This window comes from Rattus rattus, chromosome 16 (assembly GCF_011064425.1).
Source record: "Rattus rattus isolate New Zealand chromosome 16, Rrattus_CSIRO_v1, whole genome shotgun sequence".
Lineage (NCBI taxonomy): Eukaryota > Metazoa > Chordata > Mammalia > Rodentia > Muridae > Rattus > Rattus rattus.
The window spans coordinates 4294108-4311648 of NC_046169.1; the positions used below are offsets into that span (position 1 = coordinate 4294108).

A 17541-nucleotide genomic window follows, 5' to 3' on the forward strand; every position below is an offset into this window, starting at 1 on the left:
ATGTAGGCATACACACATACATACACACACCCTCCTAAAGCAAATATAAACTCCTCATGAGACACCCCCGCCCCCATTGCCAAAGATGGAGACAGGCGAATTGCTTGGGAGGCTGAGGCAGGAGAATTGTGGGGACTTCCTGGTCATTCTGGTCTACAGTAGGAGAACATGTTTCAAACTAAATAAATACAAATAAATTAGCTAATAGACAACCCCCCCCAAAGGTTGTGTGCATCAAGACATTAGAGGAACAGACCTTGACTGTGTTGTCAGCAGACACGGAAAACACTTTGTTTTCTTCCGCAGCTACGTGTACGTACATCACAGGGGCCGTGTGGCCTCTCAGCACACCTGTTGGTTTTCTAGAAAGGAAAGGACAGATGAGCCCAAAGCCATTCTACCTGCTATTCCTACTTTAAAAATGCAAACCTCAGCCTGGCCTGCGTGTGGCGGTTGTATTCAGCCTGGAGGAGGCTGAGACTTCCCTCTGATGGTACACAAGTAAAGATTCCGTGTAATAAAAGGACTGAGGCAAAAATAATAAGCAGTTTCAGCCACGGAGCTCCAGGCGAAAGGAAGCCCGGAGCTCTGCTTCTCCAGCTGTCAACAATAGCTGCATAAAAGGAATCGGTGAGGAACGCGGCAGCCATCCATCCATTCCGTGACCCATGGGTACTTCCTATGGACTTGAGGGAACGGCATTAAAATCTGTGCTTTGCGACATAAGGCTATTTTAAAGCTCCCTTGCAGGAGCTGAGTACTGGGAGGGTCAGGACATGGAGGGAGGTGGGGGGGATGGGAGAGTGGGGGGGTGGGGTGGGGAGGGGAGGGAGAGCCTGGCTGAGGCTGATGGAGAAGGGAGCACACGCCTGTTTTAGCCATAGCAGAACCAGGCAGAAAACTGCCTTCCTTTTTCTCTTATGTACCTCACATTGTTCTGGGTCTTTCTGTTATTTATCCTCTTTATGACCCTAGAGGCCGAGTATCCTGTCACAACTGTAAATGGGGAAACGGAGTCTGTTGCAGTTGGGCAGGAGAACATCCTGGCTGCAAAGGCACTTACCCTGCTGTTCCTCATGGTCCTGGCTATCACCTGTACCATGGGCGAACACAGGATCCCCTTGTGGGTCTCCTCAGACAGGAACCTGGACATAGCCCATGTGATTCTTGCTCACCAGAACAGAAAGCTCAGCTTCGCACTCCCCAGTCCCCACTTGTCTATAGCCCTTCTGCTTATGGGGTTCTGATTCTGCCATTGTTTCTCTGGGCTCCAGACACTCGACCGGTAAGTGGACCCGATGCAGGGGCCAGAGATGGGTTACAGATGTCACACCACGACACAGTAGGTCTCAGTACATAACCATGAAGGTAGACCTGGGGAGATGGCTCAGTGGATAAAGTGCTTGCTGTGCAAGCAGCAGGCGTGAGGAATGGAGCTCATATCCCTGGAACCCGCGGAAATGTTGGATGGGAGAGGCAGCCTGCTTGTAATCCCAGCACTCAGAGGGCAGAGACCGAGGATCCGGGAGCAAGCCGGCTAGCTACTGGTAACAGCAAACTCTGGGCTCAACGGAGAGACTCTGTCAACGAATGAGATAGAGTGACTGAAGTAGATGCTGGTCTGCTTTGTTTCTGGGGTAAACATGACAACCAAACGTAACTTGGGAAGGACAAGGGTTTACTTCCTTACAACTCCATCACAGTCCATCATTGATGGAGGCTTTTTCTCATTTGAGGTTCCTTTTTATCATCTGACTCTAGTTTATGTCAAGCTGACAAAAGTCTAAATCAGCACGATTCTCAGTGTCAGTTTCAGGAAAACACACACACACACACACACACACACACACACTCGAATAGGCATGCCAATGTGCACACACATGCGTGCATGCTGCACACATATGAATAGAACAAAGTAGATAAAAACCAAACTATTTCTGGGCGCCTGCTACTGCGTAAATCATGTGCCTGGCCCAAGAGGCCAGAAGAGGGACTTGGATTCCCTGGGCCTGGAATTATAGATAATTTTGAGTAATTGTGTGGGTGCTGGGAATAGAACCTGGGCCTTCTGGATGAGCAGCCAGTGCTCCTAACCATTGAGCCATCTCTCCAGCAGCTCCCATAGTGAACTTTTAGAGGCTAAAAATGAAAATGCCCCAGGCTCTGTGAGGGGGAGATTAATTTGGACATAGGCTTTTAATGGATTTTTGTAGGGAATTTCCGGTCACAGTTCCATTTACTTTGCAACAGCAGCAGGACACTTGGTAGGAGAGAGACAGCTTACCCAGGCAGGTAAGGATTCCAGACCCTGACGATTCGATCCAGCCCGCCTGTCGCCAGCAGGTTTTTCTTCCTGCAGAAGGAGAACGCCTTGACTCCCTTATGGACACGGAACACGGTGCGATTACATTCCGCTTGCCTTTTGGCCAGAGAAAGGGATGCTGAGCTGCTCCCCATCATGACATTCTTCCCAACGTTTCTTATTTCATTCAGCTTTTCCTTGACATCTGTTGCTCCCACAGTGAACCCTAAAAATATTCACAGCAAAACAAGGCACCATCTCATAATGCGATCCCTCAGTCCCCCCTCCCCCTACGGCCTGCTGTTTTTATTAAGGTCCCAGACTCTTTCTCAGTAATGACTCCGGTATTTTCTTTCATCCCCTGGGGTTAAATTCCAGACAGCCTGAAAATAAAAGTGACGGGATTGGGAAAAGACTCTTTTCACTTTTCTAAAAAAGGGACCTGGACACCTGGGAGGGCAGACACAGCATGAAGGCTACATGCCATCTAGGCTCTCGTCACTCGGCCTGGCATCCCCGACAGTGCTTTTGTGTCAGTCTTTGAGAAACTCAGTGATTCAAGCACACCCATCTCCATCTTCTAGTGAGAGAGCACAGAACACTTGCCATCCAGAAAAACATCAGAACTGTCCTGGAGAGGTTGCTCAGTGGTTAGAGCACTGGCTGTTCCTGCAGAGGACCTGGGTTTGATTCCCAGCATGCCCACGGTGACCCACAACCTTCTGTAACTCCACTTCCAGGGGATCGAATGCCCTCTTGGCCTCCACAGGACATGGAATGCACACACACAGAAGAATACTCATACATAAAAATTATTTTGAAATTACAAATAAAATATCAGAAGGAGTCATCGAAACCCAGGACTGTCTGAAACTACACTGAAATGCGTTTCCTATGTTTATCTGGAGAGCTAAGTTCAGGTGACCGATTGGTTGACTTATGAATTCTGTTAACAATCAGATCCAATGGTTGTATCGATGTCCCCCTGAGAGGTTCCAGCCCAGGTCTGACCTGAAGATGAAAAAAGTGGATCCTCAATACACTCAGCAGGGCCTGTCGATCCCTGTCAGTGGCTTTTCTAGAACACTCGCCTCCATTGTGTTCCAAGTGGCTTAGGAGAGCCTGGGAGAAGGAAGACTGAAGGATAATATTCATCTCCCCACTCTCCATTTATTGCTTGTGACTCCACTGGGCTAGGGTTAGAGTTGTTTGGGTGTTAACATCTGTTACTACAAGTTACAAGGTCAGTGGATGAATAGAAGAGATAAAGGAAAGTGCTGCTCCTAGGTATGCTGGAGGAGAAAGTTTATCCTGGATATGTGGGAGAACGTGGTCAGAGGCAGACACATCTGGGAGAGTCCAGAGAGGTCCTGAGCCTGAACCATGAGGGGAGAGAGGGAGGAGAAGGGAGAGAAGGGAGCCAAGTACAGCAGTCAGGAGGCCAAAGGCACAAAAGGAGCGAAAGAAAAGGCAGAGAGGGGCAGCTAACCAATGAGTCTGGATTATTTAGGGAAGAGCCTCTGGGGGAAGGGTAGCCCAGCCCTTGGGCTGGAGAGTTCAGGGAAGTGGGTGGGAATGTGCCAGCCATGCCCTGTAAAGTATCGACCAAGGGATGCCCAGAGAACCTGGAGGTTCACTCATGTTAAGCAGGCACTTCGGTGGCTCGTCCTGTGACTGGAACTTAACAGTCAACACTTCCTCAAGAATCAGGAACAAGAACGTGCCATTCTGCAAAGCGCCTTGTGATGCAGGCTCCGTCTTCAAAGACACACGCTACTCCACTCAGCAAGCAGACCATGTCCAGATACAGCTCTGCCCTAGGATTTCTGATTCCTCAAAAGAAACATGGAGACTCTATCTGCAGGGCAAACCTGTAGTTTCAGTGTGGCCACTGTTCCGTGGTCTGCCTCTTGGCACCTCTGGTATGGGCAGACATCTCACCAATGGAGTTCAGAGATGTGTCTAGAAATCTAGAGAGGGCATTCACTCATCTGTGCTAGCCCTCCATTCCTTGAGTCCTGCTAGAGAATGCAGAATATTGACAAGCAACCTGTATATGGCCTCCATGTTATTCCCAGCTGCTATCCAAGTCTGGGCTCACCTTTGGTGACTCTCCTGACAGAGAAGTGAAATGAGAGCCCTGTTTGCCCTTCCCCAACAGTTTTCACTGCATTGGCTAGAGAAACCGGCCAGCCGTTCTGACCCTGCCTCGCCTCCCTCCTTTATAAGACAACAGAACTAGCCAGACCATCAGGGTGAGCACTAAGTGTCAAAGACACACTTTGAGCCAGCTTTCAGCAGCAGCTTGACACGGTGTTCACCCGCCTCGTCTTTGAACAGAATTCTGAAACTTCTGAGCAGGTGTGTTACTCTATTTGGATTCTATTTTGTTTTCCAAGTAAAAAGAGAGTCAGCCAGTTCATTTGCATGAACCTTAGCGAGACTCTCTTCCAATAGAGCCAGGCAAGGATGCACGTTTAAGTGGTTGTCATGGAAACCAGAGAGCATAGCTCCTGTCCAAGGTCTGAAGGAAGGATGATGAGAAGTTTAAGTGATTTCCATGGAAACCGAGAACAGATTCGGTGCTGGTTCAGATCCCCAGCGCCTTAGCTAGCAGGCAAGTCTTCAGGGATGATGAGGTTAGAAGATCTGAGAGTCTGATTCTTAGCAACAGGCCGACCCAGGTGCCACTTCCACGCCAGATTCACATTAGCCCGTGGGGCCAGCAGCCAGGTGACCATATATATTCCCCTGGAGCTTAGCCCTTGCGTCCTCTGACTCAAGATGTATTTTGAGGCGTCTCTTACTTACCCAGTGTTTCCCCTTGCTCTCCACTACTTTCCTCACCAGAGTGGGAACCCCACAGAGCTGGGGTCACAAAATGGAACCCTGGTCCCGTTTGTAGGAGACAAGACATTTTTAAGCATCCAGCCCTGATTTCCCTGAAGCCTTAACCAAGATGTTTCCCCTTGCATATTCATTAATGACAAAAATGAAGCTAGATGTTCCTGCCTTAAATAGACAGCGGCACCGGAAGTGCTTCTAATAGCCTGACGGTGGACGGCGGTGCTCAGCAGGCAGACAGATGCTTTCTGTTACCTTTCACAAGGTAAGTCTGCCTGGGAGTGCAGCCGGCCATAGGGAGTGCAGCCGACAGCTCGAAGGGCAAGCTTTAAAGCCCCCAAGTATGTAAAGGAGGGGACATCGGGCTCTGTCTCTTCCTAAAACGGGGCAATGGGGAGTCTTAGGAATGGAAGAGTTACCTCTGTGATGAGGTACTGCTGAGATGCTCCTGAGGGGCGAAGGCTGGTGCCAGGCATGTGCACAGACACACACGCACAAGCAAACCCATATACACACACAGAGACACAGATGCACATAGACATACACACATACACAAACGCACACAAAGGCACATACACATACATACACAGACACACACATACATGCACATGCATAAACTCACACATAAATACATACACAGATGAACAAATACACATGCATACATATACTTACACACACAGGCACACATACATACATACATACATACATACATACATAGACATACAAATACACATATGTATCTATACCTAGACACAGACACCTACATACACACACACAGACACAAATACAGATATATACATATACCTACACACAGGCACATACATACACACACAGGCACTCCCACACACACACACAGATACTTGCACACACACATACACACAGAGAGACACACATAGGCACATACACACAGGCACACATACACATACACACAGGCACACACACATACACACAGGCACACATACACACACACAGGCACACATACACACACACAGGCACACACACATAGGTACATACACACAGGCACACACCACACACATACACATACACACAGAGAGACACACATAGGCACATACACACAGGCACACATACACATATACATAGGCACACACACATACACATACACACAGAGGCACACGTACACACACAGACTGAAGCAATCAGCAGGTACCGAGAACTACATGGATAGACTTGACTTTGGGGAGGTGGGATGCTCTAAGGACAGTGACGTGTGAGAAAATTATTTGACAATTGCTGCCTCAGTCCTTTGGCTGCTCCTCAGTGTGGCACTTCAGAGCACCGTGTGACATAATTATATCTATATATTCTAACTAGCCTGTGTAAAGGACACACGATCCTGGTGTTTTATTATAAGCTGTAAGCTTAGATTGGGCAGGTTTGGGACTATTCTAACGTACACCCCAGCCATATATCTCTTGTCGCTTGCTGTTTCTTCTGGCCATGCGCTCATGGTCCATCTCCTCTCATGGCAACCTCTTCCTTTCTTTGCGTCCTTTTTCTTCTCCCTGGTCTCTCCTGAGACCCCTCACTTGATCCTCAAGCTGCACCTTTTTCTCTACTGCACATTCACAGATCCTAGCCTTTTCTTAACCAATTAACTTTAAATTGGAAAGCAAGGTTTACATAGCATCGCTTGGTGTTCTTGGGGGCAAGCACGCCCCTGTAGCCAGTGTTCAGCACTCGAATTCGGAGCAGCAGCTCCAGACCAGCCCCCAGCAGCACTGTGTGAGAAACAGGTTTGAGTTCTGGCTTCACAAACGCACTCACATCTTTGCTGAGTACCTGTTAGATGCCCAGTGCCATTCTAAACCCTTAGGAGCTAACAATGAGTAAAACAGTCCAGAGTTCCTGGCACCGGGAGGTGAATCAGAAGAGTTCCTGGCACTGAGGTCTCCCTATAAAGAATGAACTATAAGGAACACATACAACATGTCAGAAGAGGTTAGATCTGTGGATTCAGACAAGGGAAGGCCAAAGCAAGGAAGGACATGGATAGGCACTTCCCAAATAGGAAAACGTGGCAGAATAAAGGTGAGTGAGAAGTCACAGATGAGCGGAGTTGAGGACGGTGGAATGAGCTATGTAGGAATGTGTACGGTTGGGGGTAGGTCACACAGAGCCTTGCAAATTATGGCTTTCATTCTAAGTGAAATGGAGGCTCACCAAGTGTACAGCTTAGTTTTGGCCGATGTGACACAAGCTAGAATCATTTGGAAAGAGGAAAACTCAACTGCTCAACTGTAGTTTGACTACAAGTAAGACTGCCCTGTAGGTGTTTTCTTACTGATGTGTGTGTGTGTGTGTGTGTGTGTGTGTGTGTGCGCGCGCGCGCGCGCGTGTCCAGCCCACGATAGGTGGTGCCACGCCCTGGGCAGGTGGTACTGGGAAGATTTAAGAAATCAGGCTGAATAAGCCACCGGGGCAAGTCAGTAAGCAGCACCCTTCAAGGTTTCTGCTTCGGTTCCTGCCTCCAGGTTCCTGCCCTGCTTAAGTTCCTGTCCTGACTTCTGCTGCTGATGTAAAATGATCAGAACATGCAAGCCGAATAAATCCTTTCCCCCACAAGCTACTTTTGGTCATGGACTTTTGTCGCAGAAATAAAGAGAAAAGTAATAAATCGGGGAGCCTTGGGAGATGTGACACCTTGTTTTACCATCTCTCTCTCTGGTTGGTATGTGGTGAATAGAATGTGGGGTGCTAGGGTGCAAGGTGGAAGCAGGGAGACTAGCTATGAGGCTCCGGAAGTGACTTAGAGAAGTGAAGCAAGAGATGGTCCTGGTGGGAGGTGACCTCGTTCCTGGTGCATCGGGTAGCTCAATTATTGACTGCAGGAGAGAAGATTCAAGGCCAACCTTTTTGCTTTGTTTTGACATCTAGAAAAGATGGACTTAGCCCTAGCTGAGGTGGGGAAGATGGTGGAAGAGGTGTGAAGGAGAAGATCGGATTCCTCTTTGGATGTAATAATGGTGTGGGTATCTATCTGGACCAATAGGAGGTTAGAAATCCCACAAGGGGATGAGGAGAGGTGTGAGTAGACTGTGTGCTAATGGTGCTGTGAGGATCATGGAGGGAAAGGTGCAGAGATCGGAAGAAGATAGCCAAAGACTGAACACTGGAGGCTCCAACATTTGGTCAAGGCGATGTGACGGAAGAAACGCGGGAGGCAGAGATGGAAAGAGAAGCAGGGGAGGATGGAATTCTGAAGGCACGGGAGAGACAGACGGGAAGGAGGCCTGGGTGGTCGGATAGCTCAGACCCAGAGAGGGAGAACGAGATAGATGGCTACTACTAGTTCATAGAATTAGAAGCATGAAGGACATTGGTGTACCTCTGATGCGATGGCGGGGATCAAGGCTGGGTCGAAGGGTGTGGGTGATCTTCCTGAGCACAGTGTACAGGTTGTCTCTGCGTTATTCATCATGTGCCCCAGTGCTTTGTAAACATACACCTCCCTCACCTTCTGATTGGTTCAATAAAGAGTCGAGGGCTAATAGCTGAGGCAGAAGAGGAAAGGCGGAACTTCTGGCCATAGATAGACTCTGTAAGAGTCAGTATCTTCCCTGTCACATTCTAAACACCAAAAGAAAGCCCTTAGAATGTTGTTGATCTGGGACTAATTCTTCCTGGTTGGAGGCATCTAGCTCTCCAGAGAGATTTAGCTGACAAAAATCACAGTTTAGAGCTGTGAAAGATTTTTATGATCTCCTCCCTCCCTCCCTTCCTCTCCTCTCCCTCCTTCTCCCTCTCCTCTCCCTCCCTCTCCCTCTCCTCTCCCTCTCCCTCTCCCTCTCCCTCTCCCTCTCCCTCCCTCTCCCTCTCCCTCCCCCTCCCTCTCCCTCTCCCTCTCCCTCTCTCTGTGGTGGGAGACGGCAGCCAATCTGGATACTTATGGCAGAACGAGCTCTTAGAATCTGAGCTGGTAAGGTCTTTGGAGTTCCTATCTTACTGTACCAGTCTGAGTTACGTTTCTATGATAAAATGCCTGAAACTCAATGCTCAGACAGAAAAGAGGTGCTTATTCATAGACAGGGTCTTCCTACATAGCCCCAGCTGACTTCGAACTTGTGATCCCTTTGCCCCAGCATCTTGAGAGCTTAGCTGGACCAAACAAGGCGTATTTACATTGACATTCTAGAGACTTGAATTCTAGGATCAGATAGCACACGCATTAGACCTCTGGTGAAGGTTTTCAGGTGCTGTCCTGGCTGGGTGTTTATTTGTTTTTCAACCTGACATGAGCTCTAATCATCTGGGAAGAAGGAATCTGAACTGAGAAAAACAAACTCCATCAGACTGGCCTGCAGGCAAAGCTGCGAGGCATTTTCTTGATTAATAATTGATGTGAGAGGAGGACCCAATGCACTGTGGGTGGTGCTGTCCTTGGGCAGGTAGTCCTGGGCTGCATAAGAAAGGTAGCCGACCATTAGCCTGAAGAATAAGCCAGGGAACAGGGTTCCGTGTCAGTGGCAGCCTCTAAGTTTCTGCTTGAGTTCCTGCCCTGTCACGTGCCCTTTAATGATGGATCGTACGGCGTGAGATGAAATAAACATTTTTGTCCCCAAGTTGCTTTTGGGCCTGGTATTTCATGACGGCGATAGAAACCTGGCTAAGGCATTACATTACAATATATTACATTACAATAGGAGGGATGCCATGACAGTAGAAGTGTGTGTGTGTGTGTGTGTGTGTGTGGAGAGAGAGAGAGAGAGAGAGAGAGAGAGAGAGAGAGAGAAGAAACAGAGGAGCATGAGAATATATGGAGCTACAGCAGAAGGTTCTCTCTCTCTCTCTCTCTCTCTCTCTCACACACACACACACACACACACACACACAGACACACACACACCCTACTCTGATACTAGCCAAGGCCTCAGGAGAACTACACTAATCCCTTCCAAATACGATGTCCCCCATGACCTTTGTGCCTTCCATCAGACCCCACATCATAAAAGTCTACAATCTCTGATTGCCACCACTTTGGAGACTGGGTCCGCAGCACACGAACTTTTGGAAGACACATTTAAATGAAACCTAGACCACATTGTTTATTTAAGGAAAGCAACCTGAGGCCCAACACCACAGTTGCATTAGCAGCCGGAGTCAAAGCCAGAACTGGCTGTTCCTTCCTCAGGAACAATTACTTTTGATGTCCCCAAGCAAGCACTGCCATTATGGGCTGCTGCAGCCTCCAAAGGCCAGGCCCTGGCTTCTTAGAATTTGGACCCGATAGCATTCTAGAAAAGAAGCTTTTCTAGTTCCAAGAAAAACTAATGGAAGTTCCCAAGAAATCCAATCCCTGCCCGCTTCTTTGTAACATTCTGAGGACTTTAGTGTCAAAGGCTCAGAAATCTATAAAGAAAATCTAGGACATGAGCTATGAATCAGGGAGTCGGAGGAGGCATCAATGATATTTATCAAGAAATCAGCAAGAGAGCTGATTCCCAGGAAGCTGAGACCCTGCTAGGAGCTGTATCGATTTTCCGTGATGCTCTGTGGCCAAGTGGAACTAGCTTTTAGAGGATGCAAAGGTGTGTGTGTGTGTGTGTGTGTGTGTGTGTGTGTGTGTGTGTGTGTGTGTGTGTGATGCTTTTCCAAAGGCTCAAAAATGCTCAGGGCTAACTAGGCTGACCTGTGGGTGGCTGATTTGAGTCGCAGCAAAGGGTCTTGGTGGGGAGGTTGGGGGGGTTAGGGGAGGCATTCTTCTGAGAATTTCATCTGACCAACTGGGCCAAAATCTTGGAGGGTAAAACTCAGGTAACCAGATTTTACAAAGTTCCACAGGGGATCCCACTGGAAACAGGACATTGACAAGGGTCAAAGTCTTCTTTAAACCGTGAAAGGGATCATGATCAGCATGGACACAAAAAACTGAACGTGATGCCAGTGCCATTGAATAATTGTCGGGGGGTTTTCCAACATGGCGTCCCGAGATAACTGTGAAATATAATGAAGTAATTATGAAGACCTGAGGACACCTTTGAGGGGCTAGCTAGTACAGAGTCAGTATGTTGCCATGGCAAAAGAATAAATGCTGCCCAGAGTTTAGCATGTATGCAAGCCATCACTTGATTTAGCTGCAGACTCATTCCGTAGCTCTAGGGTGGGGCCTGCACACAGTCAGCTTCCCTTTTCTGGGACAAACTTAAGGGGAGGAAGTTTAATTTTAGCTTAGGTTCAGGGCTTTCAGTAGGCTGTGTGGCTTCCAGGCTGTGTGGAAGCAGGGTGGTGGTAAACATGGAGGGGCAAAGAAGCTCACCTCATGTCGTGGAAGCAAAAAAGAGATCAGGGGCAGGGGGATGGTTCTGGGGACAGAAATATACCCTTTGAATGGAAAACGAGGTCATGACTGCTTGAAGGTGTAGCTGAGAAGGCTTAGTGTAGATGTGAGGGTGACCACAGCCAGAGGTCTCTGGAAGGGTCCAGATTGATCCCAAACATGAGAGGAGATAGAAACAGGGAGATTGAGAAGGAAGAGGAAGATGGAGGAGACCATGAGAGGAACCCGGTGCTAAGAGACCAAGGGAACCAAGAAATCGTGCAGCCAAAATGGCTGGATTATGTAACAGAGAAGCTGGGGAAAGAGAAGCCCAGCCTGCAGGAGGGAGAGGTTTAAGGTAAGGGGCAAGCTGGGAGGAGCCGCCATACGGAGTGAGGCTCGTCCCAGGTTTCTTTGAGACCTACCACCCTTCAAGGGGGTGACTTACTTCCATCTCCAGGTTCCTGCCTTGATTTACAGACTTGACCTCCCTCCATGACAGACTATAGCCTGTAACCTGAAACAAACCCTTTCTCTCCCAAGTTGCGTTTTTGCGTTTGGTCGGTTGTTTAAGACAGGAGCAGAGAAGCAAAGTGGGATTGAGTGCTATGGCTGGACCGTAAGGGGAGGTTCTGTCACTAAGGTCTTGTTCCCCAATTGGTTCTTGTGTGTGCGTGCATGCGTGTGTGTGTGCATGTGTTTGTATGTGTGTTTGTATGTGTATGCTAATTGCTGGACAGAAGTTAGAGGTGGGACTTCCGGGTCCCAAGAGGAAAGGGAGATGCAGGAAAGGAAAAGGGGCGTTTTCTGCTGTGCATCGGAGGAAAGAGGACACTGCAGTCAGTTAAGACCTGGGCCTGCGGCCTCCACTGTGAGCAGGGCCAGCGAGATTGGCAGGGGTTAGCATCTGATACAAGCCACTAAGTTTAAGGCAGGCAGAGAAACAGAGATAATAATTGACAAGGGCAAGCCTTTCCAGGCAGGAGATTCTGCGCCCAGCAATTGTGCCTATCCAGCAAGTTCTAAAATAATAAAGCTGTCTCTGTGTCCTTTATCGGAGGATTCTAGGGTCTCCCGAATGGGCTGGTAACGCAATCCCTCCCCAAGCAAAGGCAAGGAGAGAGAGGAGCTGGGTTGGGGCTGGCAGCAGCGGCTTCCAGAGCCAAGCCGGAGCAAAGCGGGTTAGAAAAGGAAGCCGGGTTAGGGGATGGTTTCGATAAATCCCGGAGCAAAAGGGAGCGCCGGGAGGGGCTGGTAACGTGCTCACAGCACCTGGGATAAGGCAGTAGCTTGTTTTTAAAACTGCACGCAACACTGGACTGTGTCACCCACAAGTTCATGTGTTGAGAACTTTAATTCACAATGCAGCAGTGCTGGGAACCGGTGGAGAAATACGTGTCATGGGGGGCCTCCCCTATAGACCAGAAACGAGGCCATTTCCTTTGGAACGCCCTCTCTTGCCCATCTGTGTTTCTATCATGGGTTGACCTGTCTTGGAATTCATTGGTGTGTAAGTTCGTCTTTCAGACGCCATGTGTGCCCAAGTGTTGACTCATTATAGATCTTAAAAAACAAAAAACAAGGGGTTGGGGATTTAGCTCAGTGGTAGAGTGCTTGCCTAGGAAGTGCAAGGCCCTGGGTTCGATCCCCAGCTCTGAAAAAAAAAAAAAAAAAAAACAAAAAAAAAAAAAAAAAAAAAACAAACAAAAACCCCCCAAAAACCCTTTCCTTTAAAAATATTGATTATTTTATTTTTGTTATGTCCCAAGTGTAAACAGGAGGACTCCTACCGCGTAAACAGACGGATTGCTATGGTGTAAACAGAAGCCTAAATTCAGCATTCTTTAGGAATCCCATAGGTGGGTCTGGATTAAGACCTCCCTTAATCTCGCCACAAAAATCAGCTGCCTCAGGCAAGGGCATCTAGCTCAGCCTGCACCAGCTCAAAGGCGCGCCCCTCCCCTGTCCCACTAAATCGTTTTGCTTTTCCACCATTTTGCTTTTGTTTGCTTTCCTCTCTGCTCCCCTCCCCCCCATCTCCCTGAGGCAGACTTGGCAGTTTGACACAGCCCCCCCCCCCAATAAACCTTTCTTCCTATCCATGAGTAAAATGCGTGTTTAGTTTGGTGGTTTCACTGAGAACTAGCTTATAATTTTATGTGTATGGCTGTTCCAAGGGCATGTAAGAGCGTCAAGTGCATGCAGTACCTGCAGGGGCCAAGAGAGGGCGTCGGATCTCCTGAAATTGGAGTTTCAGACCGGAAGTGAGCTGCCATGTAGGTATTGCAAACTAACCCCCTCTTAACTGCTGGGCCACCTCTCCAGCCCAGCTTTTTGCATTCTTAAAAAGTTCCCACCCCCTCACTTCAAGCAAACACTCCATCACTCCATTTCATAGCTGCATTCCCAACACATATAAAATCATGCAGCGTGTTTGAAGCACTCAGACGGCAGAGCCTGGTATTGCTGTAAATAGATTTTGCTCATATTTTAACTCAATGCATATTGATCAACTTCTCTCATTCCACCTCTACAGCAGCCTCGTGGTGTGAGACTCAGGAGCCTAACTATCAATTAAACAACGGAGGAGGTCCGTTTTGAGCGGCGTTGCCGAGGAGTCCTTCTCAGCATGTAGAATGTCTATCGCGGCACGGAAGCCCAAAAGGTGGGAGACCCCGCCCATAAACAGCATAGACAACCATACCTATCACTAAAGCCGTGGGCTCGTGATTGGAGCTGGAAATGACAGCTTTCATAGAGTCATAGTAATTCAGCTAGAGAGAAAAAAAAATGGGAAAAATGTAATTACGGAGGTCACCCACAAGGTCAAATAACTGTTTTTACAGCACTTCTCCCATAGTGCTCTCAGAAGGGAGAAGGGTCCACATTTTTGGGAATAAGAATGGCTTTAAAACTACCCTTTTTTTTTTTTTTTTTTTTTTTTTTTGTGGGCACATATAGGTAGGTGGCTTGGTTGTTTCAACCCTCTAAAGAGTTGGAAGTTAGTGCCAAAGTAAATACTCCCTGGGCATTCTCTGGCTGACAGAGCCTGGAGCAGCTTCTCCTGCTAGTTTAGCTCACTCAGACAAAAGCAGAAAGCTGTACACAGTCTGAGGAGAAAATTATTATTTTCTCGGGAAATCATCTTTGTATCAGACGGGACCCTAACCATCATCCCGGGAGAATGAGTATCTTCCACTTACTTCCTTTTCCTGTTTTTGAAGACTGAGCTGAACCTGGGACAGGTGTGTGGGGACAGGACATTCAGGGAATTGGGGCAGGACGCTGATGGAGGAAGAGAGCCAGTCTCAGATGAGAGGAGCCATATTTGATGGCTGTGAGTTCTTTTTTTTTTGGTTCTTTTTTTCAGAGTTGGGGACCGAACCCAGGGCCTTGCGCTTCCTAGGCAAGCGCTCTACCACTGAGCCAAATCCCCAACCCTGGGTGTGAGTTCTTATCTCAGGCAGCCTTCCCCAGCGGAAGCCCTTAGCCCTAAGCTGTAAATTGGATCAAGCTGGGACCAACAAGAGCCACTGTGATCTACAAGAGTGATAGATTCCCTTATCGTTTGGTCTATGTGGGCAGGTGCCAAACTCAAAAGAAACTAAGGCAACCTTCGCTTCTGATCCTCACGGACACCGGAAGCCAGAGATCCAAAGGGACCGAAAATAAATTTTCAATGGAAACAGAGTATGGAGGCTGGAGCCTCGGCTGGGGCTGGTAGTGAGGTGTGGGGAGTGTCACAGGACCACCTACAGAGCAGAGCATGGCAAGGGTGCAGAGGCAAGCGCCTGTTCGCCTGTTCGTCACAGTCAGCCTGCTCAACAAGGTCAGCAACCACCCCCCACCCCCACCCCGCCTCCTTTGGTAGAACAACAGGATGGCAGGGCCTAGAAAACTCTTGCGGTATACTTTCTTCGGGGTCCAGGACTTCAGGGGAAAGGCATCAACATCAGCGCATCAACCTGCCCCTACGCCCCACCCTCCACCCCTAACCCCCAACCAGCCCTCTGCAGGGCACTTCCTGTACAGCCGGGTTTGTGCGGCAGGATTGTTACACTCTGTGAGAAGTCTGGCTCCGTCTATACTAACTGAAGCGTGCATCGTATGGCTTTTGTCTTGTCTTTTGTTTTCTTTAGTACATGAAAAGGCCACCAGCGACAACTTCAATGGCAAAAGTATAGAATGTTGACAGCCTGAAGTGGGCACCTCTGAAGGGCCATCTAGGCTGATGAAGAGGATTCTGTCCGTCCTGGGATTGGTGTTTTGTTTTCTTAATCTGCCTTTGATGTTTCTCTGGTCTTTATGTTGTAGTAAAACGAACTGTTTTCTTGACCCAAGTTTTCTCTCCCCTTTACTTTTTCTTTTTCCTTTCAAAGTAAGTTTAATGGTTTCCTGAACTCTTTTCTTACACTCAATAACATTTCTTCAGAAAACTTTGTTAGTTGGTTTGTTGGTTAGAGTGTATATGTGTAGAAGTTTGGTTTGGTTTTGATCCCAGCCCTTTGCTCCAAGAAATAAAACTCAGACTCAAAATATATTTAGAAATCCCTTGGCCATACAGCTAGGCTCTTCTCTGACTAAATTATGACTTAAATTAGCCCATTTTTTTCTCCTCTGCATTCTGCCATGTGTTTGGTTACCTGTGCTCAGGTAACGTGTGTCTGTCTCATCACGTCTTTCTGGGACAATCTCTCTTTTATTCTCTCACTGTTACCCAGAATCCTCTCTCTTCCTGCCAGTGTCCCACCTCCTGTTTCCTGCCTCAGCTCATTGGCCATCAGCTTTTTTATTGACGGGTGCTTCTTATAAGAGATTCTCTCTACGTGTGTGTGTGTGTGTGTGTGTGTGTGTGTGTGTGTGTGTGTGTACAGCACGACACACATGCGAAGGTCAGAGGGTGACTTGTGGGAGTCAGTTCTCTCTCTGGTCCTTGAACTCAGGTCCCCAGACTTGGCAGCAGGACTTTTTTTTTTTTTTTTTTTTAAATTTAAATCAGCTGAGCTATTTTGGTACCATTTCTTACCATCTATCATGGTTTGGATAGGTTTGGCCCCCATAGACTGTTTGACTGCTTGGCCCACAGGGAGTGAGACTATTAGGAGGCGTGGCCTTGTTAAAATAGAATAGGCGTGGCCTTGTTGGAGGAAATGTGTTATTGTGTAGACAGGCTTTGAGGGCTCCTAGTGTTCTGCCCGTTGTGGAAGAGACCGGCTCTCCTGGCTGTCTCCAGGTCAAGATGTAGAACTCTTAGCTCCTTCTCCAGCACTGTGTCTGCCTGTGTGCCCTGTCCTGCTCACTGCTATGATGATAATGGAACCTCTGAATCTGTAAGCCAGACCCAATTACATGCTGTCCTTATAAGAGTTGCCTTGGTCATGGTGTCTGTTCACAGTAGTAGAACCCTAAGACACCATTCCTTTCCCGCATAAGCCTCTTAGTTTAGAATCTTATCCATCTGGCTTCAGCCTGCTGTAGTCAGGGAGAACAGCCACGGTATAAGACTTCCTGCCCACCTTGTGTCTACCTTCAGTCCTGATGTCCCTGCACACCACTCTGGGTTGTGAACTTTCTTAGTATAAAAGGCAGTGTTTGTGGGGCTGGGGATTTAGCTCAGTGGTAGAGCGCTTACCTAGGAAGCGCAAGGCCCTGGTTCGGTCCCCAGCTCGAAAAAAAAGAACCAAAAAAAAAAAAAAAAAAAAAAAAAAAAAGTGTTTGCTTTCCTACATATCTGAGAAACAAGGGGTTAGGCCAGTAGAAAGTTCAGGGACTTAATCCTACAAATACAACCCACTATCATCCTAAACCATTCGGGTCGAGTAAGATGAATTTCTTTCAGCCCCAAAGAGACCTACAATCGTCAGACCCCAGGAGACTGGCCAAGGGCCGATTCCCACCAAGAGGTTCATTTCACTAAACCGGCTAGTTATTCTTAAAGCAGTCTATGGATTTCACGTGATGTCTGTTCCCAGCTAGGTTTGCAAAGCCGCCTCAGGAGACCTGGTGGCTTCCTAAGCAGTCTAGACTGTGCTTGCCCTTGGCTCAGGCGGTGAACCTGGCCAGAGAGAAGGCAGCCTGCAAGCTCGGGCAGGCTTCCTGTCTATTTTTACCTGAGAGACGA

At 48.1% G+C, this 17541-nt stretch overlaps 1 protein-coding gene across 1 annotated transcript in view; it reads right to left on the reverse strand.

The window, feature by feature from the left end:
* LOC116885856 (WD repeat-containing protein on Y chromosome-like) overlaps positions 1-2457 on the reverse strand; it is a 50082-nt gene extending 47625 nt beyond the window's left edge. Inside the window, exons 1-2 of the mRNA XM_032887189.1 lie at positions 2285-2457; positions 257-362 (exon numbers count right to left, since the gene is read on the reverse strand). Of these exons, the coding sequence (XP_032743080.1) occupies positions 257-362; positions 2285-2457 (279 nt within the window). The remainder of the gene's footprint in view (positions 1-256; positions 363-2284) is intronic.
* Between the last annotated feature and the right edge of the window lie 15084 nt (positions 2458-17541).